Here is a 20,203-nt window from a genome sequence, read left to right as displayed (position 1 = left end):
TTGTTTATCCCATTGTAGATAGTCCTTAGGTGAGTCCGGTGCAATGTGTGCCAAAGAAGAGAGGCATGACCGTTATTCGAAATGACAAAAATGAACTCATTCCAACACGGAAGGTGACCAGACGGAGAGTTTGCATGGACTACCAGAAGCTCAATAGTGCCACATGCAAAGACCATTTTCCTAGGTCTTTTATTGATCAAATGCTTGACCGGCTAGTGGGAAGGTCGTTTTATTGTTTCTTGGATGGTTACTCCATCTAAAACCAAATCAACATAGCCTTGGAGGACCAAAGAGAAGACGACATTCACATGTCCTTATGGGACCTTTGCTTTTAGCCGGATGCCATTTGGGCTATGCAATTCCCCGATTATCTTTCAATGGTGCATGATGTCGATTTCTTGGACATGGTGGAGGTTTTCTTGGAGGTATTCACGGATGACTTCTCGGTAGTTGGTAATTCATTTGAAAGTTTCCTTAATAATCTTAGGCAAGTACTCAAAAGATGCACGGAGACCAACCTTGTGCTCAATTGGGATAAATGTCACTTCATGGTGGACGAAGGTATTTTTCTTGGCCAAAAAATCTCCAAGAAAGGCATTGAGGTTGATCGACCAAAAACTAAAGTTATTTCCAAGCTTCCTCCTCCCACTTTGGTTAAAGGTGTTCAAAGCTTTTGGAGCATGCCGATTTCTATCGGCAATTTATCAAAGACTTCTCAAAGATTGCGAGTCCCATCTGCAACATCCTTGTAAAGGAGGCTAAATTTGGATTCGATGAGAAGTGCCTCAAAGCTTTTGAGGGCTTGAAACCAAAGCTCCCCATGGCACCTATTATTGTCACACCCGATTGGTCTCTCCCATTTGGGCTTATGTGTGATGCTAGTATGGCTATTGGGACGGTGCTTGGTCAAAGGCACAAAAAGATTTTACACAATGTCTATTATGCAAGCAAGACACTCATGACGTGCAAATGAATTACACAGTGACTGAGCAGGAATTGCTTGCCATTGTCTATGATTTTGAAAACTTCTCGGCCTATTTGTTGGGATCCAAGATGATAGTCTTTACCGATCATGCTGCTCTCCGCTACCTTATGGCGAAGAAGGATGTCTAACCGCGATGGATTATGTGGGTCCTTTTGTTAGAAGAATTTGACTTTGAAGTCAAAGATCGGAAAGGAACAGAAAATTAAGTCGCAAATCACTTATCTAGGCTTGAAGAGGCATGGAGACCAAAGGGAGATCTTGAAATCAATTATGCCTTTGCAGATGAACAACTTTTGGCAATATCTAGAACTTCAACTCCTTGGTATGCTGATATAGCTAACTTTTTAGTTAGTGGCCTTATCCCCGACGAATTGGAAGCTTATCAAAAGAAAAAGTTCTTGAGGGATTGTAGGCAATACTATTGATAGGAACCCTTTTTATTCTGGATATGCACCGACAACATCATTCGGCATTGTATTCCGAAAGATGAGGTGATGCCGATTCTCAAAGCATGTCATGTCTCTCCAGTTGGGGGTCACCACGGTGGAAACCGTATGGTGGGGAAAGTGCTTGAATGTTGTTACTATTGGCCGTCGATACACCAAGATGCAAATCAAATGATCAAGGCATGTGATCAATGTCAAAAACAAGGGTCAATTTCTAGAAGACATGAGATGCCTATGGATTTTGTGATGGAGGTAGAGATAAAAATGTGTGGGGAATCGATTTCATGGGTCCCTTTGTGAGATCATATGGCATGACGTATATCGTGATAGCAGTGGACTATGTCTCAAAATGGGTCAAAGAAGTTGCCTTGCCAAACAATAAGGCAAGGAATGTAACCGCATTCTTGAAGAAGAATATATTTACTCAGTTTGGAACCCCAAGGGCCATCCTTAGTGATGGAGGTTATCACTTCTGTAACAAAGCCTTTGCGAGGTTGCTCGAGAAATATGGAGTTAAGAACAAGGTGCACCCCTTATCATCCTCAATTAAGTGGTCAAGTTGAAGTCTCTAACCGAGAAATCAAGAAAATTCTAGCAAATAATGTTAATGCAAACCGGCCCGATTGGTCAAGAAAGCTAGATAACGCTCTATGGGATTACTGGAATGCATTCAAAACACCCATTGGAACCTCGCCTTACCAGTTGGTTTTTTTTGTAAGGCATTTCACTTGTCAGTGGATCTAGAACACAAAGCCAAGTGGGCATTGAAAAAGTTAAATCTTGACTGGGCCGAAGCTGCTAATCTAAGGATGAAACAACTCAATGAGATGGATGAGCTATGTTTCCAAGCCTATGAGAATGCAATCATGTACAAAAAATGGATGAAGTCTGTGCATAATAAGATGTTGAAGCGGGAATTCAAATCCAATGACTTGGTCTTACTATTCAACTCAAGGTTGAAGTTCTTTCCCGGCAAACTCAAGACCAAATGGTCTGGCCCATTCAAAGTTGTTACTGTTCTGTGACCGGATATGCAGTCCATAGAATATGTTTTCCCCTACAATTCTTTGTCATTTTCCTTGAGGGTTTCTACCATATGCTTACTTACCTTACATTGACAGGTATGACCCCCAAGAAAGCACAACCATCTACAACACCCACCACAAGAGGAAAGAAACGGGCTAGAGTTACATATCCAACATCAATGCAGTACCAACACAAAAAGCCTTGCACATATATCACTTCATCCGAGTCCTTCTCCCAGTCTGCAGAGGAGAGGGCACAACAAGACCCAGTGTCACCAGTTGATCCCCGAGTAGAAATACGAAGGAAGAATGTTTAAGATACACTTAGGTTTAGTATTTTCGGATCCTGGAATAAATACAAAGACGTATTGGGACACAGGAACATCCTCAAAGAGAAGAGGGTAAGTATGAACGGACTTAAGGAGAACTACGCCCACATACTGGAAAACATCAAGAAGAGGGAACAAGAGTTCTTTACTAAGATTCAAGGGGGAATACAACTAGGTACTTGTTATGGAATTCTATGTTGCTTGTGATGCTTCAATTACTAAAAAACAAGCAAAGAGCCATGCTTACTTGACATCAGTTACAGTCCGAGGGATTGCGATAACTTGTGGCCCAAAATCAATCAATGAACTCTATTTCGAGGAGTGTGAAGGCGGCACGGCAGAATACGACGCAAAAATGTCATAAAGAAAGATGAGTGTGCATGGGTAGCGTCTTTCATAGCACAGGGGACTGCATCCTGGATTGAACTGAGCCGGAAAATTTAAAGAAAGATCTCATCCAAGAAAGTCAGTATTGGCTAAGTTTTAGTTATTCTCGCCTACAGCCAATAAGAAATAAAACCGACATCAGTCTAGACAAGGCGATCCTAATTTCTTCAATCATGTCGGGTTTCAAGACTGATGTAGGGAAGCTCCTATTCCCTGATATTGGCATCGAGGAAAACCAAGGAAAACTTTGCTCCGTTTTTTGTGCCTCATCACTGCTTTGTGTGAAGATCTAGAGGTTCCCCCAATTCCCAAATATGACCGCAGGGTAGAGGCCACTCATGATATTGACATTACTAGCTCCCAAACACCCTTCACTGGTTTAGAGAATATGCTCGCAGAGCCACCAGTCACCCTCCCACTGGTCTCATCTACTTCAGTAGCTCATGCCACCTCGTCAACACCTGCCACCTTCACCTCGACTCCTAGGCCAGCCACAACATCACACCCAGGCCGGCCACTCCTACACCACACTTTTCACTACCTGCCATTTCCAAGATTGGTGTACTGCATAGAACACTAATGCCAAAGTACAAAAGCTTGTGAAAGATCTTCCACTGCTCATCAGGCAATCATTAGCACCACTCCAAGCCTCAATGAGTGTTCTTCAAAAGAAACATCTATCTTATGAAGATCGACTATAGAACATCAAAGCTCTCCTTGAGAAGGTTGAGCTACGTGGATATGGGAACATGGCTCAACTCAAAGAGGATGTTTCTGAGCTTAAGTTGGAGATACATAAGATGCAAACCTTGGAGTTTGACCTCACAACCCTTCTCCCGGTAGAGGAGGAGCATGGAGATGGCACATCCCAAGCACTGAACCTTGATTTGGACTTCACAAACCTCCTCTCATTAGAGGAGGAACATGGTACTAGCACCTCATAGGCTTTGGACTTTGCTGCACACACTGATGGCTATTTGGATGAGGAATCAGTAGAGTCTCGTGAGGAAACAGACGAAGAATAAGTTATTGAGGAGGTCAATGACCAGATGCTAGACAAAGGTAAATAGGTTTCCTCTACAGAGGACATGGATGATGAGGAGGCAGATGTACAAATGGCCATTGCCTAGTCACTTAAGGACATGGCTACCACCACTACCACAGAGCTATCACTAGGTGAGGCTAGCAGTTCCTAGTTCCAGGACCCGGCTCCGCATCTTGCGGAGCCCACTACTTTGGTCTCGAACACCACTGTCCAGCCCGAGGTTCACCCTACTGTCTCCCCAGTTTCAGCTCCCTGCCCCACGACCATATCAGACAGTCCATCCATGCCAAGCGCTTTGTGTGCTCCAGGAAACACCTAAACTTTGCTCTTAATTTTTCAATGCATTGGGGAAAATGCATGCTTCTATGTTGTGGGTGGGGTAGCAAGAAAACTTTTGCAAATTGTACATAGATAGTAGTCTTGAGAATGTAGATGTATAGATAGTAATGAATTCCCCTTGATTTTTCTTTGTCGGTTCTTTTCCACGGGTGTAATAGTAGAACCACGACCGTAGTAATTTTGACTTGTTTGATGTTTTTGTTCTAGATTCAAGCATGTGATAAATTATTTTGTGAAATATATTCTACCCTTTAACTTTTGTTAATAAATAGTCATTTTTGTGAAATTGAGGCTTGTTCTTTGACTTTGAGTTTACTAGAATCTCAATACCATGTGATGAAGCTTTGTATTGCCTTGTATTATTTGAGGGCTAAAAATATGCCGATTCTAATATTTCATGCGTCATGAGTGGTGAGAATCTGTGAATAATGCATGTGCTTTACTCGTACTATCTAGAACATGCCCGGTTGGTTCCTCAATGCAAATCTTAGGTTGGTGTTTGGTTGTTGAAATTATCTTAGGCTTTCTTTGTGATTGCTAATTAACTCATAGCAAAATTGACCTTCCTTGTGCATCTATTACCCTAGTTGTCCCCCCTTGAGCCTTAAACCTTTTCTTTGGCTACCACATTATAAACTTTTACCCCTTTTGTGAAATTACTCCCTCTTTTGAACCCGTCCCTCCTTGAATGTTATGAATGAGGCTTAAAGCCTAAGTTGGGGGTATTGTTGTCAATTGTAAATTGGTAGAGGAATGTATCGTGTGTAGAGGCTAATCTCCCGAGGGTGTATATTTTGAAGCGTGCGGCTAAGTTAAGATGCAGCATACTTGAAAACAAAAGCTTCACACCATCCTAAAACACGAAATACTCAATCATAACAAAAAAATACAAACAAAAGAAGAAGAAGAGAAAATGGAGGTTGAGCAAACGTAGTAAGACAAGCAACTAGAGGGTGGTTATGAACTAATAGGTGGGTCGATAATAGAAAATAGATACCAATAAGGGCAATATAGGCGTCACAACCCAACTCCCACCGGAGCTACGACTGTCACGCCCCAAACTCGGGGAGCGCGACCGGCGCTCAATCGAGATGACCCGGCGAGAAAGCCTGCTGGATTTCTTTCTACCCAACTCACCCATAAATAAAGAGGATATAAACTTCCATTATAAGTATCCAAAACAATACATTTCACAACCATAGTTTTACAGTGGAAGCATGAGATACAATTACGACATTCACACTAATACACAACCCAAACTATGTCTACGGAGCCTCTAATAAATATAAAAGTGTACAATGATGGTGCCGGCAATAAGGCCCCGACTATACCTTAAACACAATACACAAGGAACAAAAGATACATGACCCTGAAATGAAGTGGGGCTCACCAAGTTAGCTGGGAAGAGGATGTACCACTATCACTGATCAATGTCTCCTGCTGTGGAACCACCTGCATCCATTAAAGATGCAGCACCCCCGGCAAAAAGGGACGTTAGTACATGTCGAATAGTACTAGTATGAAAATCAAAACATCTATTCAAGAACATTGAAATACAACATGGATATGATGAATCGTGGTAGCAATCATTTGGCTTAGATAGCCATAAGAGTCAAACAGATTTTTTAAGAACTTCCAATACCATTTATAAATTTCCAGTCAGGAATTCTCTACAACTACCTTTACACAGATCTTCTTTGCTGCCTCACCCCAATATATGCAGGAGGAGGTGCAACCACAATACAAGAAACTCTACACAAAGCGGCCATGCCGCCTCACCCCAATGTATGCGGGTGGAGGTGTATTCCACAATACCAAAACTCTATAGTAAGCGGCCTTGCCGCCTCACCCCAATGTATGCGGGTGGAGGTATATTCCACAATACCAAAACTCTACACAAAATGGCCTTGCCGCCTTACCCCAATGTATGCGGGTGGAGGTGTAATCCCAATCATAATCTCTACACAATTTAGCATCAAAGTTTTCATTTGAAACACGACTTGAAGTTATAACATTTTAGATGTGCAATCCATACTTTGAACACGCTCTCACAATAGTGACACAATACAACAATAACATTTGGAACACGTACAGAACATATATCTCTTGTCACAAAGCTTATTCAGAATAATCGATTCGTGGTGAACAACTTGAAACTTACAAGAATAATGTGAGGTTCAATCTTAAGAGAAGAGTTTAGCCAACATACCTTGCTTGAGCTTCCTTAAATTATTACAATGTTCCGAAAACTCTAGCAACCTCAATCTAGTTAGAAACATAGAAAAATTGAACCATAATTAGGAAGATGATCATGGTTCTAGCTCATTTGAGGATTTTATCAAACACTAGGTGTGCATTAAGGTTTTAAGGTCTGTCCTTTTATGCAGGATTCCATCATCCCACAACCCATTCTTTACCATTTTTAGCTCAACAATCTTCCTAAACCCCTTGATAACACATGCATGCAAAATAACCAAATCCCATACCCAAGAATTATCTTACTAATTACCCATTTCTAGTTAACTTTCGAATTGAAGGGTTAGGGTGTAGAATCTTACCTCTAGGATGAAGACCTATTGAGTTTTCTTTGTTAATCTTCCAATATTCGAGAAAGAATTGAAGAAGAAATTGTTGAAGAACTCTTTCCTGCTCTACGGCACTCTCTCACCCTCAAAATATTAGGTTTTTCCCCAAAAGATGGTACATATCGTCTATTTAACGAAGTAGGGTCGGGTTATAAAGCCCAAAAAATAAAGCTCCGAAACAGGATCTGCGGTCACATATACGACCGCATAATGCATTTGCGGTCCACGAAATAGACTGCGAAATGAACCTCCAGAACTAGGCAACTCTGCCTGGGTTTTCGGTCACTATGCAGCCCACAGACCTATTATGCGGTCGCATAATAAACCGCATAACAGTTCTGCGGTCGCATAGTCGATCGTAGAATGACACCCAAACCTGCCCAGTCCTGCCTCACTCTGCGGCACGCAGAGTGATTCTGCGGCCGCATAATGGACCGCAGAAATGCCTTTTTCTACCAAACAAATTCCTTTAACTCCTCAGCGCACTGTTCAACCCAAAAGGTCCGAGCCGCGACAATCCTCAAATACGTAAGCCTAGTCCGGCAACACAAAACCTTATTTTTCTTTGTGAAATTTTACGGGGTCTTACAGCGACGGTGCCTAACACTACTTGATGCACGAGCCAATAGTCACCAATAATAATGAATTAGATAAAAACACAGTTTAATAACTCAACAGCGGAAAAATATGATAGAATATCTGATGAAAACACTAAAATACTACTACAACCAATCCAATGATCTTGTGTCACCGGGCGCGTACGTCACCTCAATACCTCTCATAACATAGTTTTTAGGGTTAAATACCCTCAATTCCAAGTTTAGATATGTTACATACCTCAAAACGCGCAAATCAATACTTCAAAAAGCCCTTCCCACACGAATCGACCTCCTAACGACTCGAATCTAGCTGCGAACAACTTAATATCTTCAAATAATACCATAGGAAACAACTTCAAACAATAAAGATTCGATCTTTATCAAAATCAAAAGTTCAACCTCGGGCTCACACCTCGAAACCGGACAAAACTCACAAACTACCAAAATAATCCAATTTTGACCTCAAATCGACCTTCAAATACTCAATTTATGTTTTAGAAAAGTTTTTATAAAAATTCCCAATTCCTCCAACTCAAATCACTAATTAAATGATAAAAACAAATATTTAATCATGAATAATGGACAAATCCGAGTCAAAAACACTTACCCCAATCCAAATCGTGAAAATCCCCTCCAAATCGCCCAAATCTGAGCTCCACAACTCAAACCCTCGAAATAGAGTACTATATAGTCTGTTTAGGCATTAACCTTCGCGATCGCAGAAATGCCTATGCGATCGCGAAGAACAAAAATCCCCCAGCTACCAAACCTTCTTCACGAACGCGACAACCTAGTCGCAAATGCGATGACCAACGACCCCATGCCTACATGAATGCAGAAGCTCGCACGTGAACGTAATGACTTAAGGCCCAATGCCCCCAGCCGACCTCCCTTCTACGCGAACGCGTCCTCCAACTCACGCTCGCGAAGGCCACTACCCTACAAAATATCGCTAATGCATTCCTAGACTCGCGAATGCTAAGAGCACTTCGCTTGCTAACCTAGAAGCCTCCGCGAATGCGACCACTGTGTCGAGATCGCGATGAAGAGCACACCAGATATCAGATCAACAGTCCAAACATGATGAAAATGGTCCGAAACCCATCGGAAACACACCCGAGGCCCCCGGGACCCCATCCAAGCATACCAACAAGCCCTAAAATACAATACGAACTTACTCTAAGCCTCAAATCACATCAAACAGCACCAAAACCATGAATGCCACATTAATTCAAGCCTAATGAAACTAATGAATTTCCAACTTCTAAAACTCATGCTGAACCATATCAAATCAACTCTGAATGACCTCAAATCATGCATTCATGTCCCAAGTAACACAACAGACCTATTCCAACTTCCGAAAAAAATCCAAACTCAATATCAATAAAGTCAACTCTCGGTCAAACGTCTCAACCTTCGAAACCTTCAACTTTCTAACTTTTGCCAAAAAATACCAAATCAACTTATGGACCACCAAATCAACATTCAGACATACGCCTAAGTCCAAAATCACTATACGAAGCTATTGGAACCATAACTCCATTCTGAAGTCGTCTACATGAAGGTCAAACTCCGGTCAACTCTTTCAACTTAAGCCTCCAATCTTAGGACTAAGTGTCCCAATTCACCCTACAACCTTCCCGAAACCAATCCAACCACCCCGGCAAGTCACATAACCATACTCCCCCGGATACCATACACAAAATGACCGATCGGGTCGTTACATTCTCCCCCTCTTAAAAATAACGTTCGTCCTAGAACGGGTCTAGAATTATACATGGAGTCTCAAAAAGGTGAGGATATTTGTTCCGCATCTAATGCTCGGTCTCCCAAGTAGCCTTTTCGACTGGCTGACCTCTCCAATGCACTTTCATTGGCGCTATATTCTTTGACCTAAACTTTAGAACCTCGATTCGAATGGCCATCGGCTCCACATCATAAGTCAAATCCCTATCTAACTGCACTGTGCTGAAGTCCAAAATATGTGACGGATCACCATAATACTTCTGAAGCATAGATACCTAAAACAATGGGTGAACTCCTGATAGACTAGGTGGCAAGGAAAGTCCGTAGGCCACCTCTCCAGATCTCTCAAGCTCTTCAAAAGGGCTAATATACCGAGGGCTCAACTTGCTCTTCTTCCCGAACCTCATCACACCCTTTATGGGCGAAACTATGAGTAGAACCTTTTCACCCACCATATATGTATCATCATGAGCCTTCCTGTCTGTATAACCCATATGTTAGGACTGAGCTATATGATGTTGCTCATGAATCACCTTAACTTTCCCCATATCATCACAAACCAAATCTGTGCCCAATAATCTAGCCTCTCCGGGCTCAAACCAACCAATCGACAAATGGCATCGCCTCCCATATAAGGCCTCATATGGAGCCATCTAGATGCTGGACTAATTGTTATTGTTGTAGGCAAACTTTTCGAGTGGTAGAAACTGATCCCATGAATCTCCGAAATCCATAACACATGCACGTAACATGTCCTCCACGATCTGAATAGTGTGCTCGAGCTATCTATTGATCTGGGGATAGAATGATGTACTCAACTCAACCCGTGTGCCCAACTCACACTGCACCGCTCTCCAAAACTACAATGTGAACTGTGTGCCTTGGTCAAAAATGATGGAAATGGGCACGCCGTGTAGAAGGATAATCTCTCAGATGTAAATCTGAGCCAACCGCTCTAAAGAATAGGAAGTCATCACCGGAAAGAAGTGTGCAGACTTAGTCAACTGGTCCACAATAACCCAGACTGCGTCAAATTTCTTCAACGTCCGTGGTAAGCCTACCACAAAATCCATAGTGATTCGCTCCCACTTTCACTCTGATATCTCCAATCTCTTAATCAACCCTCCTGGTTTCTGATGCTCATACTTCACCTATTGAGAATTCAAACAGCGAGAGACATAAGCAACAATATCTTTCTTCATTATCTGCCACCAATAGTGTTGTTTCAAGTCACGGTACATCTTCGTGACACTTGGGTGAATGGAATAGCGCAATCTGTGAGCCTCCTCAAGGATCAAATCTCTTAACCCATCAACATTTGGGATGCAAATTCGGCCATGAAGCCACATAACACCATCATCACTAATAACGGCCTCCTTAGCACCACCCTGCTACATTGTGTCCTTTAACACCAACAAGTGAGGATCATCAAACTGGCGAGCTTTGATACACTCCAAAAATGATGGCTATGCCACAACGCAAGAAAGAACTCGACTAGGCTCCAAAACATCCAATCTCACAAATTGATCGGCCAAAGCTTGAACATCCATGGCTAGTGGCCTCTCTACTATCGGTACATATGCCAAACTGCCCATACTCAATACATCAGCCACTACATTGGCCTTCCGTGTATGATGTAATATGGTGATATCATAGTCCTTTAGAAATTTGAACCATCTATGTTACCACAAATTAAGGTCAATCTGCTTGAACATGTCCTTCAGTAGGGAGACTTTTTGTGACATCTTCAAGCAAATTGCTTCACTAGAGGATGTTATCAGTTATCAAGGTACATGAAGTGGAGTTTGAGCTCAATCCTACTGTTCAAAATAGAGCTAAGCTACATAGAGTTCAAGTAGACCTCACGAGATATCTACATCTAGAAGAGGAGTTTTGGAGGCAGAAAGCTGGACTATAATGGTATAAATATGGTGATGGAAATACTAAGTTTTTTCATACTCATGTTAAGGAAAAGAGGAAGAGTCTGCAAGTATCTAGAATTCTAGATAGCAATGGGAACTGGCTAGAATCACAAGAGGAGATGGAAAAAGAATCAGTGGAGTTCTTTCAAACTCAGTTTACAGAAGAAAACATTGCAAAAAGCTTTGTTATTATTAACCATATTCCTAAATTAGTTTCTGAAGAGCAAAATGAGAAACTGTGGGCAGAACTGACCATGGAAGAGGTACAACAGGCAGTTTTTGGTTTGAATTGTAATAGTGCTAGTGGCTTAGATGGCTTTACTGGCCAATTATACCACTCTTGTTGGGATATAACTTTTGATGATGTTCTGAACATGGTCAGGGCTTTCTTTTGTGGAGCAGAATTGCCAAAATTCATTACTCATACCAACTTAGTGCTACTGCCAAAGAAGAAGAATGTGGCCACTTATTCAGATATGAGGCCTATTAGTTTAAGAAACTTTTCAAACAAGATCATCTCTAGGGTGCTTCATAAAAGACTAGTGGATCTTCTACCTATTCTAATCTCATCAAATCAGGCAGGGTTTGTGAAAGGGATGAGTATTGTAGAAAATATATTACTGACTCAAGAGATTGTTTCTGACATTAGGAAGAGGGGTAAGCCTTCCAATGTGGTGATCAAACTTGACATGGCAAAGGCTTATGACATGCTATAATGGTTATTATTGACAAAAGTACTTAGGCAAATGGGCTTTGATGAGAAGATCATTGACATGGTATACAGGCTGGTTTCTAATAACTGGTACTCAGTTTTGTTGAACGGACAGGCCACTAGTTTCATCAAGTCTACAAGGGGTGTGAAGCAAGGTGATCCCTTATCACCAACTTTGTTTATTCGGGCAACCGAAGTGTTAGGGAGAGCATTACATGCCTTGTATGACAATCCAAATTTTATTGGTTATGGAATGCCTAAGTGGAGTCAAAACATCAATTACCTATCCTATGCAGATGATACTATTATATTTAGTTCATTACACTATGGGGCAATACAATTGATTATGAATGTTCTGGAGGAGTATGAAAAGGCATCTGGAGAAAAGGTGAACAAGGGGAAATCATCATTCTATATGCATGAAAAGGAAACGTACCATGAAGCCAATACTGTGCATTTAATCACAGAGTTTCAAAGGCATCCCTTTCCATTTACTTACCTAGGCTGTCCAATCTTTTATAGTAGAAGAAAGAAAGAGTTCTATAAAGACATCATCTTTAAAGTGCAGGCAAAGCTTCATTCTTGGAATGGAAAGCTACTATCCATTGGTGGAAGGGAAATATTGATAGCACATGTACTCGAAAGTCTGCCTATACATCTCTTATCTGCAGTCAATCTTCCAAAACATGTTATAACAGAATTGCATAAAATGTTTGCAAGGTTTTATTGGAGTAACTCTGGGAATGGTAAGGCAAGACAGTGGGCATCATGGGATACTTTATGTTTACTAAAAGAGGAAGGGGGTGTTGGCTTTAGATCTCTGCGTGATATTTCAAAAGCATTGTTTGGGAAACTATGGTGGAATTTCAGAACCAAGAAGATATTATGGACAACATTTATGAGGAATAAATACTGCAAGAAGATTCATAAAGTACTTGTGACTTGGAAGTATTGATCACAAGAGTGGAAAAAATTTCTATAAATGAAAGATATCATCGAGTATCAAATATGGTGGCAATTAAAGAGTGGAAATGCCTCCTTCTAGTATAATAATTGGGCAGGTGTAGGGTCTTTATATCATGCCTCAGGACCTGATCATTGGTGTGATGAATCTGTTAAAAATATTCATGAACTTATAGAGAATGGACAATGGAATGTTGATATGCTGAGAGACGTATTACCTGATGAACTTTTTGAGCACATTATAGAAACCATCCAGCCTCCTACATTCTCTAATATACAATACAAACCATGGTGGCAACGTGAATCCAAAGGAAAGCTTACTGTGAAATCAGCCCGGCAATATGTAAGGAAGAGAAAACAGGAAAACAAGTTGTACAAATTCATCCGGGTGAAGGGGGTTTCATTTAAGGTATCCTTCTTTATGTGGAGATTATGGAAGGCTAAGTTACTATTAGATGACACATTCAGAAGGTGGGGATATGTTGTTACATCAAGGTGTTGGTGTTGTAGAAGTACTACAAAAGAAACTCTTGCACATGTGTTCTTTAGATCTCTATTGGCCAGATTCATCTGGAAATATTTCAGTTTAGCAATAGGTATTAATATTTAAGGGAGGCTACTAATCTAGGTGATAAATGAGTGGTGGAATAAGCCAGCTAATACAGGCCTGAAGATGGTTTACCAAGCTATGCCATCATTGATTATTTGGCATTTGCGAAAAAGAAGGAATGCAGTAATGCATGGAAGAATAGTGTTCATCAATAGGGTGATCTATGAAGTGTCCACATCCATACATATGTTGCTGAAGATTAGAAGACCTGCCTTTCCAGGGGTCACTGATAACTGGCCGGACTTACATGATAAACTGATGGCTCATACACAAAAATTGAAGTACACAAAAGTCTGGTGGCATTTGCCTCTTGACAGGAAAGATTAAGTGTAACACAGATGGAGCATGCAGAGGAAATGGTAGAGCTTCATATGCTTTCTTTATTAGAGATGGAATTGGTGACTTACTGTATGCACAAGCAGAGGAAATCCATGATGCCACCAATAATGTTGCTGAAGTAAAAAAGCAATCCTGGAAGCTCTAAGATACATAGTACGATCACAGTTACCTCCTTGTGTCATTGAGACAGATTCATTGTTGATGAAGAGAGTGCTGGATGAAGTATGGGAACCTCGATGGCATATTGTGGGACAAGTGGAAGAAATTCTTAATCTTATGTCTAGTTGTGTAGTGGCAGTAACTCATATGCTTAGGGAAGGGAATAAGCTAGTTGATCACTTGGCAAACTTAACTTTAGAGTTGAATGCTCATATTCAGGCTGAATCATTTGGTTATTTGGACACTCATGGGAAGAAAATCTTGAATAGTGATAAGATGCAAGTCCCATATATTAGAGTAAGGAGGCTTAAACCCAATCATTCATGATGATAACTGAAAAATATGAGGTGTTTTGGAGAGTGTGGTAGGGAGCCTGGATGAAAAGGTTACTGGACAGACATCGATATTTTACAGGACATGGAGTTGAACACCATGAACATCATAAACCTCCTACTCAAATCTAGAAGAAGGAGAGTAGGAAGTCTTTTTTCACTTTCGATAACTTCTTTTTTGCAGGTACAAAGGAGGAGGTTGTTCTATATGTATTGGCAAAACTTACTAGGGTAGTATTAGTGTCTTTGATACTCAATCCCTATAGGTGTAACAAATACATGGTTCAACTCAACACAACACAAAAAAGAATGAAGGCTTGTAGGTGGCATACAATCTGTGGGAGAAACTTAAAGAGAGCAACTGGGAAGCTATGGATATCAACATGGTATGTCCAATGCTTCTGCTTCAATTTGCTGATTAGAGATAACAACGTCAGTAAAGATCGCAAGCTGAAAGGAAATTCTATTACGTCTATAAAGTATAGAGTGCCCATATCCATACACTGTGAAATGTGTTCTTGGTGTGAAAATAGGGGCTATGGGAGGCCAAAACGGAAGAAATGTCAATCACATACGGATTATACGAGGGATCAAGAAGCTATAACTGACTAGATTATTCACATATATGCAAGGCTACTATGAGAATATTGCAAGCGAAATCATAAACTCAAGGCCTTGTTGTCGCATCAATTAGTGCAGGATACGGTACTATGCTATGTAGGTCTTGTGGGTTTGGTCTCAGATAAACAATTAGTAGCACTTTTTGTAATATCGCAATTGAGTTCACTACCCAGTTATGGTACTAGGATGGATATACACTCTTGTTTTACTCTTTTGTACTTGGTTAGACATCGATACAATTTGTATCTGGATTTTGTTATTATTAATAAAAAATACCACTAAGCACTAAGCTTACTGGAATATTCGCTTTAAAAAAAAACATATGCTGCTGACTCCGATGGTCTGTATAGACCTCACATAGAACGTCATACAGATAGTGCCTCCAAATCTTCAGCGCGTGAACAATAGCTACCAACTCTAAGTCATACACATGGAAATTCTTCTCATGAACCTTAAATTGTCGAAACACGTAGGCAATCACCCTAACATCCTACATCAACATCGCACCAAGGTCAATACGTGATGCATCACAATACAAAGTGTAAGATCCCGATCTTGTAGGCAACACCAACACCGGGGCTCTAGTCAATGCAGTCTTGAGCTTCTGAAAGGTCACCTCACACTTATTTGACCATCTGAAAGGAGCACCCTTCTAGTTCAATCTAGTCAAAGGAGTTGCGATGGATGAAAACCCCTCTACAAAACGTATTAATAACCTACCAAACCCAAGAAGCTTTGAATCTCTATAGCAGAAGACGGTCTAGGCCATCTCTGAACTGCCTCAATCTTCTTCGGATCCACCTTGATCCCCTCACTAGACACCACATGCCCCAAAAATGCCACTGAATCGAGCCAAAATTCACACTTGGAGAATTTAGCATATAGCTTCTTCTCTCTTAAAGTCTGGAGTACAGTCATCAAATGTTGCTCATGATCCTCTCGACTTCGAGAATACACCAATATGTCATCAATGAAATGATGACGAATGAATCATGATATGGCTGGAATACACTATTCATCAAGTGCATAAAGACTATTGGGCATTAGTCAGCCCTAAAGACACCACTTGAACCTCATCATGACCATAGTGGGTCCTGAATGCCGTCTTCAAAATTTCTGAATCCCGGATCATCAACTAATGATGTCCTGATCTCATAGCAATCTTTGAGAATACCGTAGCACCATGAAGCTGGTCAAACAAATCACCAATACGTGGTAGTGGGTACCTATTCTTGACTGTAACTTTATTCAACTGCCTATAATCAATACACATCAAAATAGTACCATCATTCTTCACAAATAGAACCGATGCACCCCAAGGCGACACACTAGGCCTGATGAATCCCTTATCAAGATACTCTTGAAGTTATTCCTGTAACTTTTTCAACTCTACTGCCATACGGTACAGTAAAATAGAGATGATCTGAGTGCCCAACGCCAGATTGATACCAAAATAAATGTCCCTATCAGGTGCATGCCCGGCAGGTCTGCTGGAAATAAATTTGGGAAGTCTCTCACTACTGGAACTGACTCAATTGTAGGAGTATCACCACCAGCATCCCTCACGAAGGCCAAATATGTCAAACATCCCTTCACAACCATTCGTTGAGCCTTCAAATGTGAAATCACCCTACTAGGAACATAATCTAGGGAGCCTCTCCACTCTAACCTCGGCACCCCCGGCATCGCCAATGTCACGATCTTAGCATGGCAATTTAGGATGGTGTGATATGGCAATAATCAATCCATGCTTAAAATCATTTCAAAATCAACGATGCTAAGCAGTAAAAGATCAACTCTCATCTCATAACCCACAATAGTCACAACACATGACTGATACACATGGTCCTCAATAATAAAATCACCAACCGACGTAGATACATGAACAAGCATAACTAAAGAATCACGGGGCGTATCTAAAGAATGAGCAAGGTATGATGACACATATGAATAAGTGGAACATGGGTCAAATAATATTGAAGCATCCCTGTGGCACACAAAAATATTACTTGTGATCACTACGTCAGAAGCAACTACCTCTGGCCTGGCAGGAAAAGCATAGTATCGAGCCTGACCACCACCTGTCGGACTTCCTCCCTAGGGCGACCTCAATCGGTACGACCTCCACCCCGAGCTAGCTAAGCATGTGGTATAGCAACTGGTGAAAGAGCCATAGTCCAGCCTCCCTGCTACACTAGACCTCTATAATAACAGGGGAAATACTTCGTCACATGCCCCAACTCTCCACAATCGAAGCAACCACGAACCGGGAATGACTGTAGGGCCTGCATTGGACCCCGAGAACTAGAATAATCACTAAAAGAACCTGGTACTAACGAACCCTGAATTAATGGAGCGCTGTACGAGCTTTGTGCTGGGAGTGCACTGAAGATGACCGAACTGGACAAGCGTTGTATGGACTGTGGCCAGCTGATGGACCATGAGGAACCTCATATGAGCGGTCCTATAAGGACAACTTCAATTGTGATGTAACTGACCTCCAAATGAGGTTCTACTAAAACCACCAAATCCACAGGTCCTTTTGCCCTCTCGCTCCTCGCGCTCAAGCCTGAGGACCTGCTCCAAGCGCTTAGCAATCTCGACCACCTGGTCAAATCGAGCATCCGTCTCAACCTCTCTAGACAAACTGTAAGGTAGACCATCGTTGAGGTCATCAATGAACCTCCTAATCCTCTCCATATCAGTGGGAACCAATCATATAGCATGACAGGCCAAATCTGTGAATCGCATCTCATACTGAGTCACAGTCACATCTCCCTAGCATAGCTGCTTAAATGCCCTATGCAACTCCTCTCTACAAGTCTGTGGTACAAACTTCTTTAAGAAGAGAACTGAGAACTCATGACACATAAGTGGTACTGCGCCAGTTGGCCTGTCTAACTCATAATCTCGCCACCATCTGTCAGTTGCCCCTATCAGCTAAAAAATAGTGAAAACCCCCCCCCCCCACTAATATCTACAATACACGTAGTGCAAAGAATCTGATGACACCGATCGAGAAAATCCTGAGCATCCTCTGACTCTGCCCCACTGAACTAAGGTGGATCAAGCTTCCAAAATTTCTCCAACCTTCTCTACTCCGCATCACTCAAGGTAGACCAACCTCATCCCGAGCAGCAACGACTGGCTTAGTAACACCCCTGGTGTCTGATGACCTAGTTTGGGCTCCTCCCCCATCTTGTGAGGTAGCTGGTGCAGCTAGCATCGAAACTGCTTGAGCCAAACCTGTACACATGCCCAAAATCTGAGCCAAGGCCTCCTGAAGACAAGGTATCATAATAGGTACCGCCGGTGTCTGGGCTGGTCCCAACAGCTCAACAGTATCCGGTACATGCTCCTCCGCTAGACCAACTGGTGGCTCCACATATGCTGCCCTTACTGCAGTGCAAGGCCCAACTCGGCCTCTACCTCGGCCCCTGCCTCTCGTGACCCTGACAGGTGGTACTAGCACCTAATCCACTGATCGTGTTCTCACTATCTGTGAGAGAATAGAATAATAGAGGTTAAGACTCTAAAACGAACAAATCTGCATGACAAGAGTACAAGAAAGCAAAGTTTCCTAATAGTTCGGTAGCCTCTCGAATATAAGTAGAGATGTCTCTATACCTATCTGCAAGACTCTACTAAACATGCTTATGACTCATGAGACCTAAGCAACCTACCGCTCTGTTACCAACTTGTTACGACCCAACTCCCACCGGAGCCGCGATGGCACTTAATACTACTTGCTAGGCAAGCCAACAGTCACCAATAACAAAACATTTGATAAAACAACATGGGTTAATATCTCAACAACGAAAAACATATCATAGAATATCTTATGAAAACACTTAAATGTTGCTACAACAAATCCAAGGATCTGGTGTCAACGAGTACATGAGCACTACTGAATATTAAAATACAAGCCAAATCCTCTGATACAACTGTCTGAACAATAGAACAATAATAATAGAAATAACTGAAAGAGAACTTTAAGGAGTGCGGATGACATAGCAACTAGCTCGTAGTCTCCCAAAACAACTAGTAACTCAACTCTGGAAATCACCTAGTCCGAAAGTACCTGTATCTACACACAAAGTGCAGAGTGTAGTATGAGTACAACTGACCCCATGTACTCAATAAGTAACAAACATAATCTTTGTCTGAATGTAGTGACGAGCTCAAAATAAACAGTCAGAGACCAATAATAATAACTAATAACATTTCAGGATATAAAGGAAAACAATGTAAGCAAGTAGCTCAATGATATCTTGTTCAGCTCGTTCACATATCATGAATTTAGGCATGCTTTTCAAATATAACAGTTAAAGCCCAACACGGATAAAATATTTCATTATCAGCTAGCTGGAGGAAAGTACATTTCTATGCCTACATGTCAAATATACATGCTAAATCGACAATAACATAGTGGATCCATCAACAATAATCACACTTAGCATTATACGGGTGCCTGGCATAACCGCCCATCATCAAGCACGTATATAAAACATTGTGCCTGCGCCCACTTCTAACATGTCAGACTCTGGAGGGGCAGATCCTGCCCAAGCACTAATCATAATCATAAAGCCTAGTGGTGAGGCTTGGTGCACGCGTCGCCCCAAATCAATAACACTTAGCCCAATATGAACCTAGTGTACGTGTCACCTCAAAATCAATAACAAATCGGCTCTATGGCCCAAGCTCAATCATCAACTGGTCAAGTCTTAGTTAACCACATCTCACAATACTAAATTCCCAATGTTACACATATGAGACATTAACAACATGTGAGGAATAAAATAAGAAAATGCTGATACAGAGATATCGTATACGGATATAGAATCATGACTGAGAGTATGCGTACAATTAAGGAAAATAGCTCAGAAATAGCAATAATAGCCCTATCATGTCTCAAACAACTAGCGCCTAGCCTATACATGATTTCTAACATGAAACGAAACTCAAGTAATTAAACAAATAAGAAAAATACGGATATAACAAAGCATGAAAGAAAACAAGACCGACGGTAGTCTAAAAGCCACTTCTAATCATGAATACT

General features: G+C 41.4%; 3 protein-coding genes across 3 annotated transcripts; 2 read left to right on the top strand and 1 right to left on the bottom strand.

Annotated features, from left to right (window-relative positions):
- Nucleotides 1–1,742: 1,742 nt before the first annotated feature.
- On the top strand, nucleotides 1,743–2,456 carry LOC117274705 (uncharacterized). Its single transcript, XM_070186608.1, has 2 exons — nucleotides 1,743–1,955; nucleotides 2,151–2,456. Exons 1-2 carry the CDS (start codon nucleotides 1,743–1,745, stop codon nucleotides 2,454–2,456), a joined length of 519 nt encoding a protein of 172 aa, XP_070042709.1.
- Nucleotides 2,457–12,154: 9,698 nt separating this feature from the next.
- LOC138899908 (uncharacterized) lies at nucleotides 12,155–14,758 on the top strand. The gene is made up of 5 exons (XM_070186607.1): nucleotides 12,155–13,051; nucleotides 13,166–13,679; nucleotides 14,011–14,150; nucleotides 14,198–14,488; nucleotides 14,708–14,758. The coding sequence occupies exons 1-5, from the start codon at nucleotides 12,155–12,157 to the stop codon at nucleotides 14,756–14,758; spliced, it is 1,893 nt and encodes a 630-aa protein (XP_070042708.1).
- A 143-nt stretch (nucleotides 14,759–14,901) lies between these two features.
- On the bottom strand, nucleotides 14,902–17,844 carry LOC138899907 (uncharacterized). Its single transcript, XM_070186606.1, has 3 exons — nucleotides 17,643–17,844; nucleotides 15,865–15,986; nucleotides 14,902–14,973 (listed from the first exon to the last, which is right to left on the bottom strand). The coding sequence occupies exons 1-3, from the start codon at nucleotides 17,842–17,844 to the stop codon at nucleotides 14,902–14,904; spliced, it is 396 nt and encodes a 131-aa protein (XP_070042707.1).
- Nucleotides 17,845–20,203: the final 2,359 nt, after the last annotated feature.

This window comes from Nicotiana tomentosiformis, chromosome 10 (genome assembly GCF_000390325.3).
Source record: "Nicotiana tomentosiformis chromosome 10, ASM39032v3, whole genome shotgun sequence".
Lineage (NCBI taxonomy): Eukaryota > Viridiplantae > Streptophyta > Magnoliopsida > Solanales > Solanaceae > Nicotiana > Nicotiana tomentosiformis.
The sequence above is the reverse complement of the archived record's forward strand: the minus strand, read 5'-3'. Positions and strand labels throughout refer to the sequence as shown.